Source organism: Setaria italica, chromosome VIII, assembly GCF_000263155.2.
Source record: "Setaria italica strain Yugu1 chromosome VIII, Setaria_italica_v2.0, whole genome shotgun sequence".
Lineage (NCBI taxonomy): Eukaryota > Viridiplantae > Streptophyta > Magnoliopsida > Poales > Poaceae > Setaria > Setaria italica.
The window spans coordinates 34,270,107-34,279,984 of NC_028457.1; the positions used below are offsets into that span (position 1 = coordinate 34,270,107).

Here is a 9,878-nt window from a genome sequence, read left to right on the forward strand (position 1 = left end):
GAGTGGGGCTCCTGGGCGGCTCCGGCACCGGAACGTCGTGCGGCTGCTTGGGTTACCTCCACAACGACGCCGACGCGATGATGCTGTACGAGTTCATGCCCAACGGCAGCCTGTGGCCCTGTGGGAGGCGCTGCACGGCCCGCGGACTGGGGTGTCGCGCTACGACGTGGTCGCCGGCGTGGCGCAGGGGCTTGCCTACCTCCACCACGACTGCCACCCGCCGGTGATCCACCGCGACATCAAGTCCAACAACATCCTCCTCGACGCCTCGATCCCCTGGCGGCAGGCAGGCAGGCAGCCATGGCGGCTCGATGTCGTTGTTGGTCCGTCATGGAGGAGGTAAAAGATGGCAGGTCAGCAAGTAGGTAGTAAGCAGAAAAGATTTCCCAAGGAAGATGCTATGTTCTTCAGTACGAAGCAAACAGGATCAGGGTTTTCCTTTTTGGCCTTTCCTTGTTAAGATCCCTTGAAATGGTTGATGAATCCACTGCTTTAAAGCTGTGTTCTCCAACGAACATAGGATCTGTGGGTCGTTTTCCAGTAAAAACTTCAAGGAGTATGATTCCGTAGCGGAACACATCGCTCCTGTGTGATGCTCTTCCAAGGGATCCATAATCTGCTCAAGAAATTCGCAGGGCATTGTTAATATGATTGATCAAACATGGTGAAACAATGATAAATAGCAGTGCACTTTTTAATAAGAACTTGGTTTACCAAGAGTACGAAGTGGTAGTACCTGGTGCCATGTAACCAGCAGGTGTTCCAGACAACTAGCAGGATGAACCTATTAAGTCTAATTAATCCATAATTAGCACATATTTACTGTAGCATCACATGGTCAAATCATGAACTAATTATGCTTAATAGATGTCACACCCGATTTTAAGGGCAAAATCAAGTGCATTAAATACATGTGCGCCAGGATCAAGTTACACACATGTACGACAATAGTGAATAACCAAGACAGTGCTAAATCGAATAAAGAGAGTATTAACCATTATTACATGACCGAATGTCTCAAATAAACCACAAAGTCTAATTATTACGCAGCGGAACTCCAAAGACGATGACGACTCCACAGGCAGCTGACTGAAGAAACGTACGCCTAGAACTCCTCGAAGTCGTGTAGATACTCCTCTTCCCAATTAACTTGGTCTGAACAACGGTTTTGCAAGGGTGAGTACACTTATGGTTGGTACTCAACAAGTCGTGGGAAGTAGTGTAGTGTAAGGCTAATTCAAGGTATGGCTAAGGCATAAGTAGCATTCGCTTTTAATTAAGTTGGTCAAATTTTATTAGCCATTAACTAAGTATAAGTTTATACCACCCGAAATTAAACATGATCATAAATAGAGTAAGCAACATATGCATGAAATGATAACAAGTTAAATCCATCTTCCGATAATGTTATCATGTGAGGGTCCAGGCCGCTCTTAACCGTGAGCACGGCTGATCGATCAGTTTAACACTTTGCAGAGGAGGCACATCTTTACCCACAAGTCGCGTAAAAGTTCAAAAGAACTTTGGACCCAACCATGCGGTGTTTGCAAGGCACCATACCACACTTCCGAGGTGTGATTGCATAGGGACGCTACGAGGCCTTTACAAAGATTCATTAATCAGTGGTAACCTGCTAAGGTTTCGGTGTCTGGCGTGCACCACCCATCCCAGGTAAAATGCAACGACTCAGTCCCCCCTCTTACCTCATCACGAGTAAGGTCACCCCAGACTAAGGTTTCTAATTAATCAGCCAAGACCAGAGCCATTTAGTCTTGTGGTAGCACTGTTTTCCTGGGTGGTCGCTCCATGTTCTGATTAACAAATAATGATCTTGTCTTAATGAAAGGTATAACAGAAGTAAAGTAAGATTAAGCATTGTGTGTAGTTAAACCACCATATACCAAGTAAGCACTAAGCATGAGCTACCCAACAAAAAGTAAACCGGTTGGTCAAGGCAGAGGTAAATCAATCTAGGCGAACCTTAATTGGGACCCATCAATTTAATCTTAATATGTGCATAGCATAAATGTTGAGTACGAGAAAGTAAAGGTGTATAGGACAAAAAGGTAGTGATCAAGGACACGACTTGCCTTCTTGGCCTTGCTCCTGCTGTTCGTACTCCTCGAAGGCTTGATCTGCAACTCCCTCGAACTGCGGGGCGTCTACACGCGTCACACGAGCACATACAAGCAAACATGGGCAAAAGTAAGAAAACAGTACACCAAACATAGATAAACAGAGAAAACAAGCTTGAAAAGATGATCTACGCTTTAAAACAAACACGTGGATATAAAGAACGCGAAAAACAGAGTTAAGATGCAAAAGATATGATTAAAACAAGATCCAGGGACTTTTCTGTGAGAAAAAAAACTTTTAGGGCCTATCCGCGAAAACCGAGGGCTTATACGTAATTATGCGTATAAACCGAGGGTCTGACGCGTAAAAACATCAAACCCGGACGGCGGGTTGATTTCTGGAAAGCTCAAGGGTTAAACCGAAAAATGCGAGGGTAGATCTGTAATTATTTTCAACGCGATCTGGACCGCGGGTTGATTTGCGGAAAAGGCGGGGGCTTAAGTGCAAAAGTGGCGCGGCGCGGCAAGGTTGACCGGTACGCGGTCTGATTTGACCCGCGATCGACCGTTGGATCGAGATCGGACGGCCACGGTCGTCCACGACATCGGCGGCGGCGGAAAGAATAGACGGCCGGCGACGGCGAGCGGCGGCGCGCGACGGCGAGCGGCGGCGGGTCGCCGGAGTCGACCGAAAAGGCGCTGCGGGCATCCGTGTCGCGCGCAGAAGGCACCGGAAGAAAGAGGAGGGCGCGGCGAACTCATTTTGGGGGTTCTCGCCGACGGAAGCTCACCGGAGACGGCGAACGGTGGCGGGGAAGAGGTGGCGGCGCTTGGAGCTCGGGCGCTAGGGTTTAGGGTTGCGGGCGCTGGTGGAGGAGACCGGGAGGGGGCGACGGCTTTTATAGGCGCTAGAGATAGAGGGCCCGGGGTTTAAACCCCCCCGAAGGAGTCGGAGCGGAGGGAAATCCGGGGCGGAGACGGCGCGCGGCGGTTGCGGACGGAAGGGGAGTCCGGCCGGAGGTGGGAGACGACGGGCGGCCCCACCTGTCGGCGGTAGCGGGCGATAGCGGGCTGGTGCGGTTACGCGGGCCGGCGCGCGTGCGTCGTGGGCCGCGAGGCGGGGGAGAGGAGGCGGCGAGCTGCGGAGGTGGTGCTGGGCCAGCGGGTGGCGGAAAAGGGCCAGCGGTGCTGCGGCGCAGCTGGGCCGCGCGCGGTTCGCGGGCCGCGGAGGAGAAAACGGAGGGGGCGAAGCGGCGGGCCGCGGCAGCGGGAAGCTGGGCCGCGCGGAGGAAAAAGAAAGGGCCGGCGGGCGGTGGAGCAGGCCGGTGGAGAGAGCGAGCTGGGCCGGAGAAGAAAAAGAAAAGGAGGGAGAAGGAGCTTTCGGCCTAGGGAAAAGAAGAAGAAAAAGAAAAGGAAGAAGAAAAGGGAAAAGGTTTTGGAATTTGAATTTAAATCTGAAATTCAAAATTTGATTCAAACTCAAGCAACAAAAAATTATGCTCCAGCATGAATGCACAAATAATTCCTATGATGAATTAATTGAATTAAAGAAAATGAATTTAAATGCCTAGAAATTAAATGACACCCTAATTTGAGCAAATTTTAATGAATTTAAATTATTCAAAATTTTGGGTGTTACAATAGATTCGTCTCGCGAATTAGCCTTCATTTATACAATTGGTTTCATAATTAACCTATATTTAATACTTCTAATTATTATCTAAACATTCGATGTAATAGGGACTAAACTTTAGTTTCTGTCTCCAAACGGGCCTGAGTTTCCTGTGGAAGTGTCATATGTGTGGGTCAGATTTGGTTGGTGAAGCACTATTACGATGTCTGCCATGTGCATGTACACTTGCATTGGAACCTGGGGGTCATCCTAGCTGGCTAAATTTTACTTTTTTTCCGGTACTATAAGCCGCTCGTCGACATTATAGTACTGCAAAAAAATAAACATGTACGCTGGAAGCTACCTTCCTCTAAAACTTTATGTACGCTGGAAGATTTCTCGAAGAACAAAGCATGCATGAATAGCATGTCTACCCTTTATCAAAAAAATAAACATGTCTGCGGAGCTAAGACTAATGTCACGGCTTGTCCCGGGTGGCCAGTAGCATGTATAGCAGTATAGGCATGGTTGCACGAAACTGTAAGCGATTAAAAAAAGATCTTGACAACAAGTGGACGGGGGTGATTGGATTTGCAAGGAACCTCCACAGTCGACAGGGACTAAAAAATTGCACTCTAAGGGCCTGTTTGGGAAGGGGGTGTTAAAGTTTAACACCCCCTTTTTAACAGATTTTAACACTTGCCAAACACAAGTGTTAAAGATGAAGTGTTAAAATTTAACACCCCTCTTTTCATAAACACATGGAGGGGGTGTTAAAATGTGCTAAAGGTGTTAAAAGTGGTCCCCCTCCCCACTTATTCCCTGGTTGCCCCCCTCTCTCTCCTCTTCTCTCTCCTCCACTGCCCCCATCTTCCTTCCCCGATCCGCACGTCGCGCACCGCCGCCAGTCCGCCTGTCGCGCCGCCGCTGGTCCGCCCATCGCGCGCCACCGCCGGTCCGCGCCGCTCCTGCGCCGGGATGCCGCGCTGGGCAGCACGCGTCGGGCTCGCGCGGGCGGCCTCGCGTGGGCGGCGGCTGGCGCGGCCGGCGGGCGCGGGCGCGGGCGAGGCCGATCCGGTGGTGTGGGGACCGGCGGGCGGCGCAGGTGGTGGCGGTGGGGGCTCGGGCGGGCGCGGTGGTGGCGTTGGGGGCTCGGGCGGGCGCGGCCACTAGCGCCGCGGTAGGGGACGCCGGCGGCGGGGCGGGGCCGGAGGCGGCAGGCGCAGGGGAGGGGCCGACGGGGCGGCCGGCAGCGCCGACGCCGACGCTGGCGCCGGGCACGGCGTGGACCGAGCAGGGGTGGGGCCGGAGGCGCCAGGCGCAGGAAAGGAGGAAGAAGGAAGGAGGAGGAAGGAGAAGAAGGAAGAAGGGGTATTTGGCTGCCATTGAGAGGAGTAATGAGGGGTAAAGTTGTCAATTACAACCTAAGGTGTTAAATTTTAACAGATCATCCAAACACCTCAAGATACTAAAGTTTAACACCTTTATTTGAGGGTGTTAAAGTTTAACACCCTGTTAAATTTTAACATGCCCTTCCCAAACAGGGCCTAAGTGATCAATTAGTTTCTACACTGATAGGCATACCGCAGACCTTGACCTCGTGCCTGGCCGTGGTTCTCTGGACAAACAGATGAGGCAGAATTCAATGTCCTTGTTACACCTGTCAGGTGTAACGTGCAATCGTTACAGTCGCATGGGCCACGAATGATAGGGTTCAACAGTGACCTGTTGTATTAGCTCTCTCGTCTTCCCGTATGAATGGTCGTTCGGCTGGTGAGGCCGATATTAATTGTAGAATTGTATGCATAATTGTAGCTTCTGACATGTTGCAGAATTGTATGCATAAGCAGAGACTTGGTCAATGCAGCCAGGGAGGAAATTGGAACACGTATATAAAAAACATGCTGGCACGAGACCATAAGAAATTATCTTGCAGCAGAATGACTTCTCTCTGTTTTTTTTTTTGGCCTTTTTCCTCAATATGAAGGTCAAACTCGTATTTCAAAGCCAACATGGACTTGCCGGCGGCCGCACCTACTCCATGGAAGAGGTGTACAGATAAGAGCAAGAAATCAAGAGAACAAGTGCATGGGAGAGCATTATATTGCATTTGTCCAGAAATTGCATTAGTATGTCAAGAACTCACGATAGTGACCGGAGAAAAGGCAGCGAAACGGAACGGGAAACGTTTGAACCGTGGGGAGACCTTGGCCTTGACCTCGAGTCGTCGACTGGAGTGAGCACGTGAGCGTGGCCCTCCTGGACAAGCAGCGGGGCCAGGAGCAGGACGTGCAGGGATCCAATAATTCCCTGCATCGATCCCCATCGGGCTCTTTCGTTCTCTGCCAAGCCAGCAGCGACCAGCAAGTGCTCTTTCGTTCTAATGCTGTTGCATCCTTTAGCTTGGCTAATGCTCATGGTATATCCCCGGCTGTTGAATAGCTCCATGGCCTCCGATTAATCGAGATGTGATTTCCTCCCTAGCTTTCTGAAAATAAATGCCTGATTTGCCTATAGTGATCATGCAGATAGTAGAATCTTGATGTTGGAAGCAGCAACTGTTTCTGAGGAGACCCTGTTGGGAGCAAAAAGAAACTGGTATTCCGCATACTGATTTCTGATGCAGAACTCTGATTAGGGCCTTATATATCAGTCCCTGTATTCAGGTACTTTCTATTTTAGCAGCTCTAACTTAGCTATAACCTTCATGTTTACTACTATTCCGGTTATGGCCATTAATTCACTCAGTCTCTCATTTCACTATTAAGCATTTCATCTTTGTTCCTTTATTGTCTCCATTTATATGCTGGTATCACAATGTAATCTGTTGGTTTTCCTTTCTCTTGGCCAATGATATATAGTCCTTTGTTATCCATACTAGGCATCCGTCTCTCCAAGCATTTAATTTTAATCTCCTTGGCCTCACTGTGTGGAGATCTTAGAGTACTGATGGGTCGATCATTTGAACAATAGATAAATAAATTATGACTAGCTGTAATAGCTAAAAATTATGTTGCACCGAACGTTTAGACGGTTCTTATTCTAAAGATGATGAAATTAACATGGAGAAGACATTTGAGCAGCTAATCCCACCACACAACCTGGAATATCTAACTATTTTGAGATTCTTTGGTTGCAATTATCCGACATGGTTAGGTGCTACTACCCATTTGTCTTCAATGAAGTACTTGCAGCTCATGCATTGCAAATCATGTGTGCATCTTCCACCAATTGGTCATCTCCCCAACTTGAAATTTCTAAAAATTCAGGGAGCAACTGCAGTTACCAAGATTGGACCCGAACTTGTTAGCTGTGCGACGGGTAGTAATACCGGGTCTTCAGTAGCTTTCCCCAAGCTTGAAATGTTGGTCATCGTGGATATGCCCAACTGGGAGGAGTGGACCTTTGGAAGAAGCAATAGGTAAAGTAGGTAAGCAAGAGGGAGAAGATAGTGCTTTTGTGAGGCAAGAAGGGGAAATCCCACCTCCAAGGACACAACTCATGTCACGTTTGAAAGAGTTGCAACTTGATCGCTGCCCCAAACTGAGAGCTCTCCCATGGCAGCTTGGGAAGGAGGCTACAAGCTTGACAGAGCTCCAATTAAGAGATGTGAGCAGCCTTTAAGGTGGTGGAGAACTTTCCTTTCCTCTCAAAGATCCTTGTAATCGTAAGTTGCGAAAGCCTAGAGAGTGTCTTGAACCTTCCCCGAGCGAGAGATCTGCGGGTAACTCACTGTCCAAACTTATGACATGTCGAGGAATTGGGTAATTTGGAGCAGCTGTGGCTGGACGTGGGTATGCAGGACATCTCCTCGCTGTGGGTGCCCGAGCTTAAACAACAGCGCCAACAACTCCATGGGGAAGACCTAGACATCTACACTTATGCACTCGACCTCGAGGTTGAGAGACGCATGGTTAGGTGGCAGTAGAGACACAAGGTATTTCATTTTGGGTCTGCTCCAATCTCCATCTTGTCTGAATTTTACACTCCAGAATTCGTGCATACATATCCATTTAATTAACACTCCTTTGTTTTTCTGTATTATGTAGTTTTGAGTCACATCTTTATTTCTAGATGGAATAGTACTGATCATGAACCATCACACAATCACGTGAGCTGATGTTGGAACACAACGAGAAGGAATGACCAATTGCATGCTTGCCGTGACGCCCGGTCCAATTTGGTTGAGGCTCAATAGCGGTCCAAAGTGCAGGTGCGCATATTTAGTACCATCTTGCTAGTTGAGAAAGGCTGGAGTCAACTTATAAACCTTTGGACTCTAGCCACAGCATTTTCAGGTTAATCCTTTTTATATGAAGCAAAAGTAAGAATGAAGGTGTGAACAGGATGCTATGTGTATGTGTGCCCACCTCTCGAAAAGGGCTGTGCGATGCGGCGTGGTGGCCCATGCCGCCGTGGGCACGTTACTGCTGATGCACTCGATCGTCGCCGAGGCAGAGCAGAGGTAGATAGGCGACACTGCAGTAGGGCTCCGATCCAGGCGGCTAACCTCGACAGCGGCATCCTCCGATCCTCGCCTCGCCATGGACGCTGCCGGGTCGTCGCGGTCCCCCTCGCGGCCGCTGCGCATCGTGATCTGCCCGTGGCTTGCGTTCGGCCACATGCTCCCGTACCTGGAGCTCGCCGAGCGCCTGGCCTCGCGCGGCCACCACGTCTCCTTCGTCTCCACGCCGCGCAACCTCGCGCGCCTCCCGCCGCGGCGGCACGTCATCGACCTCGTCGCGCTCTCGCTACCGCGCGTCGAGGGCCTCCCCGACGGCGCCGAGTCCACCAACGACGTCCCCAGCGACCGGCGCGAGCTGCTCTGGGAGGCCTTCGACGCCCTCGCCGCGCCGTTCGCGGAGTTCCTCGCCGCCGCGTGCGCCATCGACGCTGACAACGGCAACAGCAAGCGGCCCGACTGGGTCCTCGCCGACACGTTCCACCACTGGGCCCCCGCCGCCGCCCGCGAGCACGGGGTGCCGTGCGCGATGCTCTTGCCGTCCGCCGCCGTGATCGCCGCCTTCGCCTGCGGGGCGCAGGGGCACGCGGAGCTCGCCGCCGACACCACCGTGGGCGGAGGGCGGCCGCCCGGCATGCCGCGCTACGAGTGGGAAGGGGACGCGCCGCTCTTCGCCGTCCTTGCCGCGTCGGGCCTGAGCATCGCCCGGCGCACCTCCCTGACGCTCGAGCGGTGCACGATCGCGGCCATCCGGAGCTGCCCGGAGTGGGAGCTCGACGCGTTCCCGCTGGCGGCGGCGCTCCTCGGCAAACCGCTCGTCCCGCTCGGCCTCCTGCCGCCGTCGCCCGACGGTGGCCGCGCCACCGACGCACACAGGGACGACGCCGCCGTGCGGTGGCTGGACGTGCAGCCGGACAAGTCCGTCGTGTACGTCGCGCTGGGGAGCGAGGTGCCGCTGCGCGTGGAGCTCGTGCACGAGCTGGCGCACGGGCTGGAGCTCGCCGGGACGCGCTTCCTCTGGGCTCTGAGGAAACCCAGAGGCGTCTCCGACGCCGACGTCCTCCCTGCCGGCTTCCTAGAGCGCACACACGGCCATGGGCTGGTGACCATGGGGTGGGTCCCTCAGATCGCCATACTGGCGCACGGCGCCGTGGGCGCGTTCTTGACGCACTGTGGCCGGAACTCGCTCATCGAAGGGCTTCTGTACGGGCACCCTCTGATCATGCTACCGATCTTCGGCGACCAAGGGCCGAATGCGCGGCTCATGGAGCGGAGGAAGGTAGGGTTGCAGGTGGAGAGGAACGATGATGATGGATCTTTTGACCGCCATGGCATCGCGAGCGCGGTCCGGGCTGTCATGGTAGAGGAAGATACCAAGAAGGTCTTTGTGGCAAATGCGATGAAGATGCAAGAGATTGTAGCCGATAAGGAGCTCCACGAGAGGTACGTCGATGAGTTTGTGCAGGAACTTAGATCCTACATCACTGATGGCAACTCCTCTACTCCGGCTGATGAGATGTAGCATTAGTTTTGCAGGATTTTATGTGTCTGTTTAATTCGATGCAGTTTTTAAACATTGCTAGTGATTGTTGCCGATACACTGCATCCGGTGCACAGTGCCAGTGGCGCTGTACCCACAATGGCAATGGCAACGAGGATCATAAGGCATCTCTGTTCCTTGTTCCTCTTGCGCTTTTTTCTGAATGATAATGATGCGTGCCCTCTGGTC

The 9,878-nt window shown here is 52.0% G+C and overlaps 1 protein-coding gene across 5 annotated transcripts; it reads left to right on the forward strand.

Annotated features, from left to right (window-relative positions):
- The first annotated feature begins 5,956 nt into the window (after window positions 1-5,956).
- LOC101767954 (UDP-glycosyltransferase 91C1) lies at window positions 5,957-9,878 on the forward strand. Of its 5 annotated transcripts, none has more exons than XM_012848351.3 (5): window positions 5,957-6,106; window positions 6,205-6,353; window positions 6,957-7,624; window positions 7,737-7,900; window positions 7,971-9,878. In XM_012848351.3, the coding sequence occupies exon 5, from the start codon at window positions 8,232-8,234 to the stop codon at window positions 9,669-9,671; it is 1,440 nt and encodes a 479-aa protein (XP_012703805.1). In that variant the 5' UTR covers window positions 5,957-6,106; window positions 6,205-6,353; window positions 6,957-7,624; window positions 7,737-7,900; window positions 7,971-8,231; the 3' UTR covers window positions 9,672-9,878. The 5 variants fall into 5 exon arrangements, with proteins under 5 accessions (XP_012703805.1, XP_012703806.1, XP_012703803.1 ...); XM_012848352.3 differs by having other exon boundaries at window positions 7,977-9,878; XM_012848349.3 differs by having other exon boundaries at window positions 8,034-9,878.